Genomic DNA, 13,176 nt, shown 5'->3' with positions numbered 1-13,176 from the left:
AAGAGGAGTTGATACCTTATCCATCGGAACCGATGCGTCGGGATCGGACTGTGTAATTACTTCAGGAGGATGGGGCCACGATTTTATTATAAACTTTATAACTTTACACGATACATCAGACGTGATGATTTGGGAAATATTATCGAAGTAATGGTCCGGTATGAGATAGGAGCTATACCTAATAATAAATTCAATCAAGCAATCAATAATACTTTATTGCACAAGAATATATATAAAGGAAATAAACATACGAATAAAACATCAGCACAATAGGCGGCCTTATTGCTAAACAGCAATTTCTGCCAGGCAACCTTAGGGTGAAAGAAGATTATTCATTGGAGCACGGGCTGGTGCAATAAACATATAATGATACCAACATAACAAAAAAAAAAAGAAAAAAGTATAATAAATAATATATACTTATCTACTAAGGAAATAATATAAATATAGATGGAACATGTCTTATGTTTTTTTAAATTTTACAAGAAATAAATAGTAATAAATAATAAGTACATACATAAACTCACGCCCATTCCCTACTGGGGTACGGAAAGACTATGGAATTCGATTTGCTTCGATCATAACATAATTGCTTCCTTTACATTTAGTAGTCTTCATTTCATATAAGGACACCACGGAATCAGAGTAAATGTCAAAAATGTGAAATGAAATTAATGATTTGATAAAGCTAACGCCATCTTTTATGTAATTTTGACGGCCAGACCTGTTTTGTAGCAAATAACTGAACAATTATGCATTTGTCAAGGATGTTTTTTCAGCCAATCTATATAGACTGACTGTAACTAATTTTACCATGTATGTGGGAACGTACACTTCTGCGTCCATCATACTTATTTAAAATGGAGTTTAGTGAATGACCTGCATTATTTGTCTATGGTGAGTCAGTGTTAAAAAAAATACAGCTGACATGAGTTGACAGATAACCCTATTTTCTGTTAGATTGATCCGTTTGTGGCTTTTTGGCGGGAGGCGGGAACGGGACAGTTGCTTTCTTCATTGAATAATCTAAATAATTAATACGAAGTGGTGTTTTGTGGTTAATGATCGCATTAAGTTAGTCGGAAGACATTCGCGAGTGTTATTATATTGGAGTATTCAATAAACAAAGTGTATCTGCCTATTTTCGCTTCGTGTCAGGAAGCCGCTTCATAACTCAAAAGTTTATGCGGACTTTTGAGTTAATTCGTTTGGGGTTCGGAGTAGGAGTCTACTCCGAGGGTGGGGGCTTAGGTTTCATCATCATCACCTTTCATCATTTCATTAATCATCAAGAAAAAAAAATACGTCAGACATGGCTGTATGGGCATAGTTCCCTTTGCCTTACCCTTCGGGGAAAACCAAACCAAAAAAAAAAAATTGATCCGTTTGTGTTGGTTTGTTTTGTGTTAGTGTTGATTTTCCCTGCAACTCTGCATCATGATGGAAGACGACGGTGAAATAGAGTACCTTGATGAGGACGAGAATCTCGTTCAGCAGTATGTTCAAAACTTGCAGAGTTTACCGGTGATAGAATACGTTCGAAGTGTTGATGATATTCAAAACCAAATAGATCCTTTGCTTGTTGAAAGAAAAATTGTAGAGTCTAAAAGGAAACATAGGAGTGACGAAGATTCCGACTATGTCCCAGGGGAGGACCTGCCCCAGCGTAAAAAAAGAAAACTTCCCACGAAAAGAACTCAATACACTTTAAAACCTGTGGCTTCAAAATCGATGTACTATGTAAACCATAACACTGCCCATACAAATAAAACTTACGTAGAAAAGTTAAAGAATTTGCCGAATTTGACGGTGAAGAAACAAGATGTTGCACGGAAATACGAAAGGCGATTTTTAATTAAAGAAAAACGGCCTGGTCCACCTCAAAAAAAACCAACTCCACTTTATTCTATAGTTGAAAGAAAGAAGCTGGACATAAAGATCCCAGACTATGATGATCCTCTGTGCCTTCCAGTGAAAGCAATCAAAAAAGATGATAATGACTTGAGGAGGCTGCGTAACTGGAACAACCTTTGTCTTGATCAGTTTAAAAAGTGTGATGGATCACTAAGAGTGGATAAAGGGACGGTGGTATCCTCTACAAAGACCATTGTACTTAGGAATGTGAAAAATAAAACCACAGGTAATTTGAAAAAAAAAAATTAATTAAGTATCCAGCCATGGTAGCTGAGTCAGAAAAATGCTGGACTCTCACTTCTAATCTGCTCAGACCTAATCCAATAAAAAACTAAAAAATAAATTAACTGATTATTGAACACAAAATGACAAATCAACTTTCAACAGATTGCTTTTCATTACAGGTAAAATTGACACAACTATTTGGGGTAAGTCAACTACAGAGAATGAAAACGGAGAGAAAAAAACTGAAACATTCTCAAGTATCTTACCAAAATACCGGGAGAAGAAAATGCTGGGTTCATACCAGCTTCTTCCAGGGCATCCAAAGTACAACAAGCATGTATGTGAAGCCATACTGACAAAGGAAGACCAGAAAGACGGAGACATTCTCGTTGTTTACAAACCAAAGGAGGCAGTATCTGCTGTTTATAGAATGCTTGGGGGACAGAATAGGTGAGTGTTTATCTACATTTGTTTACCGAAGTTACACAAGATTCATTCAATTTTTAAGTCACTAGACATAAGATATTATAATAGAGGAGGCGTAAATAAAAAGAGGTCTCTCTTTCGAGTATGTTCATACAAAAACCTAATTTTACACAGATACTACACATTGACATTGGTGCTAATTCCTGTAAATACCATCTAATTTTATTTTAAGTTATATCTGTCATTTTCTTATCCGCCGAAAAGGAAAGGGACGGGTAATCGACAAGCATAAAGTTTATGGAACACACGTCAATTTTAAGCACAAATCTAAACCAACCGTCTAAAAATTTTACATCAGTCAATAACCCGACACGTTCATTTACTCATTCTTCCTAAAATTAAGAGCTGTGAATCATCCGTCCCTTTCCTTTTCGACGGATATGAAAATGACAGATAGATAGATAGATAGATAGATAGATATAGCCTTTATTATGGACTTATTGTAACTTAATTTTTTTTTTTTTTTTTTTTTTTTTTTTGCTTATACATAATATTAAAAAAGAAAAAAAAAAGATGTGTTTAATTATGCTCTTCGTCCATTTGTCTTTTGACAAAGGCCTCCTCCAGCTCTTTCCACTTATCCCTGTCTCTCGCCAGCCTTCTCCACATATTTCCTGCTGTATTTTTTATCTCTTCTTCCCATCTCTTAATTGGTCTTCCTCTCTTTCTTGTTCCGTATCTGGGGTACCACTCGGTTACGTCTTTTGTCCATTTCTCAATTTTTTCTCGCATCATATGTCCAGTCCAACGCCATTTGATTTTTCTTATGTGTTCTGTTATGTCTTTGACCTTCGTCTTTTTCCTTATATCGGTCAGTCTCACTCTGTCTTTTCTTCTAACTTTTAGGATGCCAGATATGACAGATATAACTTAAAATAAAATTAGACAGTGTCTCCAGGAATCGGGGCCATTATCATACACTTGCATCTGTGTGTGTGACATCTGACGCCGTACGATAAACTAAAGTAAGACCGAGGCAGGGTGAGGAAAACCTATTTCAGCCACTGGTGGGGAGCAGAGAGTTGCCATTCTATATGTAGTATTACTCCTTATTCTATGCTACTGGGGAAAGACGTACAAGGCATCTACTGGAAAAAGATGTCTAGCAATCCAATCCAAATGACTATTATTTTTTTTATTAAGAATCTTCTGGCCTAAAACAAACACAGAACTGTGGAGATTGACTGGGCAAAATACTGTGGAGGCTGACATCCGCATACGGTAATGGCGATGGATTGGCTATGTCCTTAGAAGACATGTGGAGCACCCGTCCCGACGAGCTCTGACCTGGTGTGCGCGTGGAAAACGCAAAAGGGGGCGGCCCAAAGAGACCTGGCGAGGTTCGGTTGACCGAGAGTTAAAAACGCTCGGCATATTATGGGAGCAAGCAACAGAGGCTATAAAAAATCGCGAGGAGTGGAAATCTGTTATTCGAGCCCTATATTCCAACAGGGGATAAGAAGATTAGAAGAAGATGAGGAATCCTTTGTCTTAGTTCTCATGTTCTGATCTCTGGTGACATTCTCCAACCTCATTGGATATCAAAGACATGAGTTTATAATGTTATTTAATATTTCCAGTGAAGACATGGAGTACGAAGAAGATGAGACCAAAGAGAAGCGGGTTCTGAAGGAGGTGGCGTGCTGTAAGGTGTGCGCGCCCTGCTTCCAAGCCTCCTGGAGGGGCGTTCGGAGGAAGACTGACCGTACGTACATACACACATACACAATCCTATTCCCCGCAGGTGTAAGCAGGGACTAATTTAATAATATAATAATAATAATATAAGCCAATGGCCCCGATTCCTGCAGACACCGCCTAATTTTATTTTAAGTTATATCCGTCATTTTCATATCCGTCGAAAAGGAAAGGGACGGATGATTCACAGCTCTTAATTTTAGGAAGAATGAGTAAATGAATGAATATCCCGAGCGAATCAAAAAGGTACGTCCTGGTATGCAATCCGTTTGACGTGCTGTCTACTTAACTGTGTCGGGTTATTGACTGATGTAAAATTTTAGACGGTTGGTTTAGATTTGTGCTTAAAATTGACGTGTGTTCCATAAATTTTATGCTTGTCGATTACCCGTCCCTTTCCTTTTCGGCGAATAAGAAAATGACAGATATAACTTAAAATAAAATTAGATGGTATTTACAGGAATTAGCACCATTATTACTGACTTTTTTTTTGCATAACATAACTATAGTTTCTATAAATATTAAAGTATCATAGTAGTTTATTCTCTATTTTCTTATGTGCCAGTTTGCCCTTTGGCAAAGGCCTCCCCAAGAGCGCACCACTATTCCCGATCCAATGCCATTTAATTTCATCCTCCCATCCATGGGTACCACATGGTGATGTCCTTAGACCATTTCTCTCTCCTACTTCGAATTGTGTGGCCTATCCGTTTCCATTTCAGCTTTCTTGCTGTATATGTGACGTCTTCTACTTGGGTCTTTTCCCTAATTAGCGGCTAGAATGGGAGCGGCTGGAATGGTGGTTTCGCCCGGAATGGAGAGCTTTGGTTCACACCAAAGTTTATGAATTTGAACATCGACGGCGCTTAGAGCTTGACGCCAAGCGCGATGAATTGAAAGTCCGACCGCCTACGGCGATCAATTATGCATATTTAAATGGTGTACTCACATGCCCACTATGTGCGAGGATTTTTTCCAATAAGATTGGCTATATAAGCCACATGCGAGCACATGAACGTCGGAGTTGAAGCAGTCGCCGTTGCCGAAATCGGCTGGATCACATCCTTTTCCCTAATATTAGTTAGTTTGATTTTATCCATACTTCTCTCTATTCTATGTTGGCACATTTGTCATTTAGTACGTAATTAAGTAGATTTACTAATTTACTAATTGTATCTGTAGTAATGTTGTGACTTCAGAAATAAAAATAAGTATTGTTCATAAACGTAACTATTCTAAGTTTACACAAGATAAGGTACGGTTATCAATTGAAAATCACCTATTAACAAGTCGTTAAGAAAAATTGTTAAAATCTTTTCTCATAAGCAGTATTTTTGCTAATGAAATGGTTGTTTTTTCTTTGACTGTGTCGAGAAAACAACTCAATTAACAAATTGCATTGAATAAAGAACTTTACAAATCCATCATTTGTCATTTGCAATGACCATACATTATTGTCTATTAACTGAAGCTTTTATTATGAGGAAGTCAATGTTGTCCCGGACTTGCACTAATGAGTTACTAATTTATCTTAAATGCAGAATTCACTAACACAGTTAGCTCGACCGTTATAGACGGCGATACGGCTCACCACCTATCATGTACAGTCATGAGCAATATAATGTACCTACCCACTGTAAGACTCTGTCGCACTATCATATTTGACATTTAGTGAGACTTACAGTTCAATTTGTTAAAAAAGTTAATGTGACATGGTACCAAAGTGTATACATATTAATGCTCGTGAGCGTAGGTCTAATAGAAAGTATGGTGAGGTGTGGGTACTTATTTCATCTTGTTATGGATCTATCTCTGATTACCCCAATTGGGATATGGTCATCAGCTTACGATTTGTGTTATGTTATTAACATAACATAACTTTGAAATGTTTAAGCCCCATCTAGAGGGCGAGCCTATTGCCATTAACCGGGCTCAAATCGTGAAAATCAGAAACATTTATTCAACGTAATTATCATGGATAAACTCATAATCATAATCATCTCCCTAGCATTATCCAGTTTTTCACAGGGTCCGCTTACCTAACCTGAAGATTTGACAAGTGCGGTTTTTTACAGAAGCAACTGCCTGTTTGACCTTCCAACCCGCGAAGGGAAAACCAGCCCAATACTGGTTAGGTCACATAGCTCGGTAAATGCATTTCTCGGGAATGTGGGTTGCTCACGATGTATTCCTTCACCGCTGAGCACTTGATAATCATAATTGTGTCCAATGTTATGTTAATCATCATCACCAGCCCATTAAGGTCCCCACTGCTGGGGCACGGGCCTTCCCTATGGATGGATAGGGAGATCGGGCTTTAAATCACCACGCGGGCCCAGTGCCGTTTGGTGGTTATTAACGACTGCTAATGCATCCGGGACCAACGGCTTAACGTGCCTTCCGAAACACGGAGGAGCTCGAGATGAATTTTTTTTTTGTGGTCACCCATCCTATGACCGGGCTTTCCGAAAGTTGCTTAACTTCAACAATCGCAGACCGAGCGCGTTTACCGCTGCGCCACCGAGTTATGTTAATATTTACTTATATTCCACTCTTACAGAGGACGGGGTAAAGTGCCACATGTGCTCGCGTAACTTCGTCAGCGTGTACAACTTGCTGACTCATTTGAAGACCAACCACACTCCTCAGGACGTGAGGAAGAATCGCGGCATCATATCCAGGACTTTAGCTTCTGTAAGTATACAGGCTGTTAAGTGACACCATAACCACACCCCGGACACTTGATACAAATACAAACCATGGTATAAGAAAACCAGTGGGGTCTGCATGACAACCGCGCCGCGCGCTGCGTCAATTATATTGAGCGCTTCGACCAATAAACGATACGAATGCTTTATTTTAAGTTTACGCGGTTATTATCATAATTAAAACACATAATAACGGGTTCTTACCGCGTTTAAAGCAGGGATATGAGACTCCCGATATTTCGACACTGTTGCTCATCATAATCATCATCAGTCATCCCGTGATCATGGCACTTGCAACAGTGTCGAAATATCGGGAGTCTCGTATCCCTGCTTTAAACGCGGTAAGAATCCGTTACTATGTGTTTTAATTATGATGCGAATGCTATCTACATAGATGGACGTCAAACGGCTATTGGTCGAAGGCCTCGATATAATTCGCGCCGCGCGCGGCGCGGTTACCGTGTAGAGCCTACAGGTATACTCAAAAGTGACAGCTAACATTTCAAGGTTAGCTCAGCTGACGTCATCCCGCCCTGCGTTTTTTAATTTTCCGACAGTAAATTCCACTTCCACAATATGTATTGTACACTGTATACTCGAACAAGGTGTTAGTGATACCATACCGAAAAATATCAAGTGGAATTTTCCGCCGCATAAGTTTGGAACTTCTATCGTGTGGGTTATGAACATGAATCTACCACAATAAGTGGTACAAATTATTTGGTGGTATGTTCTATTGATAAACGTAAGTTATAATTGTATTACGTCTCTTTCCCTCCTTTGCCTTATCCATAATACCCTTTTTTTTTTGGTCGACTGACCATAAGCAGTTTTGATGGTTTGGTTTTAGTGGCGTGCAGGATAGGCCCCTTCATTAGATGGCTACTTTTATTAAGGTGTTACTGTATGTTATCCCATGTGTGCGTCCTTTTGAGGCGTCTCATATAGTGGTTGTCACTTAAACTCCGGGCCAGTTTGTTTTGTTGATAAGTAATTCGATCTCTGTATAGCCTTGTGGTGGTGGCAATTCATGTGAAGTTTGTCCATCCATAATACCTCAGCATTATCAGCCCATTAACGTGCCCACTGCTGGGGCACGGGCCTTCCGTATGGATGGATAGGGAGATCGGGCCTTAAACCATTACGCGGGTCCAGTGCGGATTGATGGTTATTAACGACTGCTAATGCAGCCGGGACCAACGGCTTAACGTGCCTTCCGAAGCACGGAGGAGCTTGAGATGAAAACTTTTTTTTGAGGTCACCTATCCTATGACCGGCCTTTGCGAAAGTTGCTTAACTTCAACATTCGCAGACCGAGCGCGTTTACCGCTGCGCCACCGAGCTCCTCCATAATACCTACTATAACTTATTAAGTACGTCAATTATCGTGTTTCAGGTGGTTGGGTATCATTACAAATGCAGAGTATGTCAGGAGCAGTTCCTCAGCATCAAGAGTTTGAGGAAGCACGTTACTAAACATCAGGGTAAGTTCATCATCATAATTACATTTAAATCTCTTCCTCTATCGTGTGGGTTGTGGGGTGGATTACCAACCCCATCAACCCTGGTGTCAGGGTTACTATTGAGCCGCCAAAAGCCCCTGACATGGCTCACATTACATTTAAATTATTTATGACTTACAATTGGGTAGTTTTCCAGGTAATAAATTAATAAAGACAGATCTAAAGGTGACCAAAAACGTTGCCTTTTTTCTATTTACCTTATTTATGAAAAAGTAAGATGATTCCGTGCTTCGGAAGGCACGTTAAGCCGTTGGTCCCGGCTATTAGCCGTAAAAACACCTCCACCAACCCGCAGTGGAGCAGCGTGGTGGAGTATGCTCCATACCCCCTCCGGTTGATTGAGGGGACGCCTTTGCCCAGCAGTGGGACGTATATAGGCAGTTTATGATTATGATGATGAAGTTTAATAAAGAAAAATGTTATAATAATTGCGACATTTTGTCACGTTTAATGGAGTAGTGTCCAACTAGTCAAATCAGTTACTTTTTACTAAAAGTCCAGACACAAAATTACTACGGAATTTGTATGAAAAAGCACACTGTGACGACATAGGTTCCCCAAGATACAGGCTGTGCCTAGTTTGGGGACCTCTGCTCAGTTTTTAAGAGATGGATTTATTTGAGTCTAAGTTTGAATATATCTCTGTATTTATAATTAAATGAATGTACCTAATTAAGTCCTATATCGGATACAATAAACAATATTTTCATTTCATTTTCATAGAAAAACGTGACAAATCGACGAAATTATTAATAATTTTTTCTTTATTAAAATTCATAAATAAGTTGAATAGAAAAAAAAGGAAACTTTTTTGTCACCTTTAGACCTGTCTTTGTTTAGTAATCAGAATTTCATACTTTATCTTTGACTTAGAAAACTACCCAATTGTCTGTGATTCAAACTTATGTTTGGATCATCATATTTTAGGACTTTGACCATCCCATGTGTATGTGTGAACGTGAACTCACAAGTGAGATATTAATTTGTTTTTTATTTATCCACAGGCGTGGAAATCTTCAAATGTGAAGTGGGTAATCACATGGCGAGCTGATCGTCTATGCAAGACTGAGACATGATGACCATTTAAACATATAAGTATCAAGATTCCGTCATCTTGTATAGGAAACCACGTTGCTGAGTTTAAAAAAAATAACATTCCAATGTGATTTTCTTCAACAAAACCTCGACTACTCCCAATGAGGATAAAAACTGCCTATTTCTCCTATTTGCGGGCTTAGCACCGTAAGTGCGCGACTCTTTCTCGCCTCGACACACGTCACCCGTCACTCTCTCACAGTACTGCACAGAAAGAGACAGATGACTCTGTCGCAGCGAGAAAGAGTCGCGTGCTTACGGTGCTAAGCCCGCAGGTATGCTCAAAAGTGACAGCTAACATTTCAAGCGATTTCAAGGTTAGCCCAGCTGACGTCATCCCACCCTGCGTTGCCATTTCGTAAAAAATAAATTACCCACGTCCAATGTTTTTAAATTACTTTGCAAGGAAATTTTGAACTTTTAGTAAAATATTTACGAACAGTTTTAATGATTTTTACCCACGACGGAACGGAGCAGGTATATGCGTTTAGGGTGAGAGATGTTTGTGTGTGCGTTTGTGCAAAGAAATGTTATTAATTATCTTCTAAACTAATAATCCGATTTTGATGCGGTTTTCAATAACGGGTTTGTGTTTGATGAGTTCATGTTATTAGACAGGTGTCATGTCTGTAACTCACTAGGGGGCGCCACAATATTAGAGTTTAGAGTCAATATTATTCGAAACGCCTCTTCAATTTATAATAGCAATTTATTTGCAATAGTTTTTATTAGTTAATTGTTTTTATATATGTGACAAATAATAGTAATTAAATACATTAGTCAGTAATTCACTTAATTTTCAATAATATTCACGTTCTTAGAATGTTGGAGATACCAATTTAATGGGCTAGCAATGGCGGCGTGTCATAGGATTGAGCATACCTGGTCTTATACCATGGTTAAATCAGTATTTGTCGTGTCGCGTCAGCCGTGCCGCGGAGTGCTACTCTTATCGTCGTTTTTAAACTACTGTAGACATCCACAATGCATATCCTTCTCAATAAAATAAAACTTATAAAAATTAAAAAAAAGTTGTTTAATTAAAAAAATGCTTAAGCCCTGGTTATATTTTTATCACGTCGGTCTAACAGAAAGCTCGGTGAGGTGTGGGTACTTAGTTGATCTTGCGGTGAATGTACCTCTGAGTCTGACTACCACAGTTGGGAATTTGGGATATAGTTGTGAGCTTATGTTATGTCATTCGTTTCAACAGTGGTTGAATGTTGTATATTCACTGATACTGGGAAGTTGGGAACAATTGTCTAGACAAAGGATCTTGCTTCTGCACGGCTTTATTTCTTATATATCTATCGCCCTCTTACAGAATTATGAGGTATATTATAAGTATAGATTAATATGCTAACAAGTGCGTGTGCGCAGTTGCTGGTGGTTGCCTTCTCGTCTAGTTGTAAAGCAAGTAATAAATAAATAATAAAATAAATAAAAATCATTTATTTCGGGTGTTTTCCCATAGTAATTGTTAGTAACAAAAGTCTTATATCTATGTTAGTAAAAAAATTACAATTAATTAATCGATTAAATAATTATATAGTTTAGTGTCTTTGGCAAGTTGGACGCGGGTCCAGTGCTGCATAATAGCACTGTCCACGTCCAGCCTTGCCGCGACAGTCTGCAATAGGCTGTTGGAGCTGCTCCTCACCCGATGGATCAGGGATGCGATGCGCTTTCTAATTATAGCTGAGAAGCTATCGACTCCAGCTTCTGCTAGCATCCTAGATGCACTGCAGTGACGGCGCAGCCCCATCAGCGCCCTGAAGGCGTTATTATAATGGGTGCGCATGGCCCTGTACGCTGTTTGGGTGTAATTCACCCACAGGTCACAGGTAATACAGCGCAACGAGACTAGAGGGCGTTAGTGAAGTTCTATTTTTACTCTAAAGATGGCGCTGTCTGTTGACAGTGGTTGCAAGTTATCTTCTGGTTACTTGTGACTCTGTCCACCCCATTAGGGTTTACTCCAGTTCACTTGCGTGGATGTATGTATGTATGTAAACGTAAGTCCTGTTATCCAATCATAATCAAATATGTACTTTATTGCACACAAAAAAAAACATACAAACGTTCTTTTTCTTATCGTTTGGGTTCTCTCTCTCTATTTAAGAGCTGCGCTCTTGTCGGTGGAGTAACCGCCATTCCTCTCTTCTTCCCGCCAAAACCTTCACCTCCCGATACGACACGACCTGCACCTTCTCTTTTATTTGTTTCATAAATGTTATCCTAGGTCTACCCCTTCCTCTCTTCCCTTCAATTTTTCCTTCTATAATGTTTGTTATAAATGAATCGTGTCGTATCAGGTGGCCAATCATATTTCCGGTCCGGTCTCCGGTCCGGTCGGTCGGTTCGGGTATCGTTTGGGTTATGAGGTGGATTACCAACCTCATCAACCCTGGTGCGAGGGTTGTTATTGAGCCGCCAAAGGCCCCTGACTTGGCTCATGTGATGCCTACATACCTACTTACCTACATCAGTAAATAGTAACCGACACCAACAGCTTAACGTGCACGAAGCATGGAATAAACATTTAGCAACCGTACAAATCGGCGGACTTATTGCTCTGGAGCAATTTCTTCGGTAGAGAAAATCGATCAATATCACAGTATGTATAGTCAATGCAGGTATACATTACAAGGTATTTAATAACTAGAGGAACACATTTAATATCAGGCATTTTTATAATTTAAATTTCAATAAATACGTAAGTTGGGTTAAACCGACCTACTTAATACCCAAAACTTTCTCACTAACTTAAATTCCCAAATCCATAACTACCAGCGCCGTGTTTATCAAAACTTACAAGTCTACACTTTCACAAGCTACAAGTTACAAGTACAGTCACGAGCAATATCGTGTACCCACTTTAGAACCCTGTTGCACTATCATAATATTTGACATTTACATAATGGTTTCAAAGTGTATACATATTAGTACTCGTGACCATACGTGTAAAGTAACGGACTCCGTGGTCCAGTATTTGAGCGTTGTGTTCACAATCCGGAGGTCCTGGGTTCGAATCCCGGTGGGGACAAATCATGAACGATCACTTTGTGATCCCTAGTTTGTTTAGGACTTTAGAGGCTGATCACCTGATTGTCCAAAAGTAAGATGATCCGTGCTTCGGAAGTCACGTTAAGCCGTTGGTCCCGGTTATTACTTACTGAAGTAAGTACGTAGTCCTTGCATGAGTGGGGCCTATGGCGGCTCAATAATAACCCGGACACCGGGGTTGATGGGGTTGGTAATCCACCTCACAACCCACACGATAGAAGAAGAAGATCAAATATAGTAGTGGGATAGTAAAATATACTTGTAAAATTGACACTTGTAACGTAACATGTAAACGCATGCTTGTAATAATGATTTTTTTTACATGAGAAGTTCTTGTAATACAGGACTTGTAAGTTTTGATAAACAGGGCACAGATTATATAACCGTAAGTTGTTACTTTACATTAACACCCCAGTTTTATGATACAATCTACTATACACCCCCGAAACTGGGTTCACTGA

The 13,176-nt window shown here is 39.2% G+C and overlaps 2 protein-coding genes across 3 annotated transcripts in view; both read left to right on the top strand.

Annotated features, from left to right (window-relative positions):
• Window positions 1–13,176, top strand: part of LOC126377320 (S phase cyclin A-associated protein in the endoplasmic reticulum) — a 526,515-nt gene that overhangs the window by 357,089 nt on the left and 156,250 nt on the right. The window lies entirely within an intron of this gene.
• Window positions 996–10,680, top strand: LOC126377361 (uncharacterized). 2 transcript variants are annotated; one of them, XM_050025082.1, is made up of 6 exons: window positions 998–2,140; window positions 2,319–2,589; window positions 4,206–4,330; window positions 6,884–7,017; window positions 8,428–8,515; window positions 9,559–10,680. In XM_050025082.1, exons 1-6 carry the CDS (start codon window positions 1,438–1,440, stop codon window positions 9,603–9,605), a joined length of 1,368 nt encoding a protein of 455 aa, XP_049881039.1. In that variant the 5' UTR covers window positions 998–1,437; the 3' UTR covers window positions 9,606–10,680. The 2 variants fall into 2 exon arrangements, with proteins under 2 accessions (XP_049881040.1, XP_049881039.1); XM_050025083.1 differs by lacking the exon at window positions 8,428–8,515 and having other exon boundaries at window positions 996–2,140.

The sequence above is a fragment of the Pectinophora gossypiella genome, chromosome 23 (assembly GCF_024362695.1).
Source record: "Pectinophora gossypiella chromosome 23, ilPecGoss1.1, whole genome shotgun sequence".
Lineage (NCBI taxonomy): Eukaryota > Metazoa > Arthropoda > Insecta > Lepidoptera > Gelechiidae > Pectinophora > Pectinophora gossypiella.
Note: the sequence above shows the minus strand (reverse complement) of the source record. Positions and strands in the feature narration are given on the sequence as shown.

Coding starts and splice junctions, on each gene's coding strand:
- LOC126377361 (XM_050025082.1), top strand. CDS start 1,438: ATGATGGAAGACGACGGTGAAATAGAGTACCTTGATGAGGACGAGAAT. Junction 2,141..2,318: donor TGTGAAAAATAAAACCACAG/GTAATTTGAAAA, acceptor TTTTCATTACAG/GTAAAATTGACACAACTATT. Junction 4,331..6,883: donor CGTTCGGAGGAAGACTGACC/GTACGTACATAC, acceptor CCACTCTTACAG/AGGACGGGGTAAAGTGCCAC.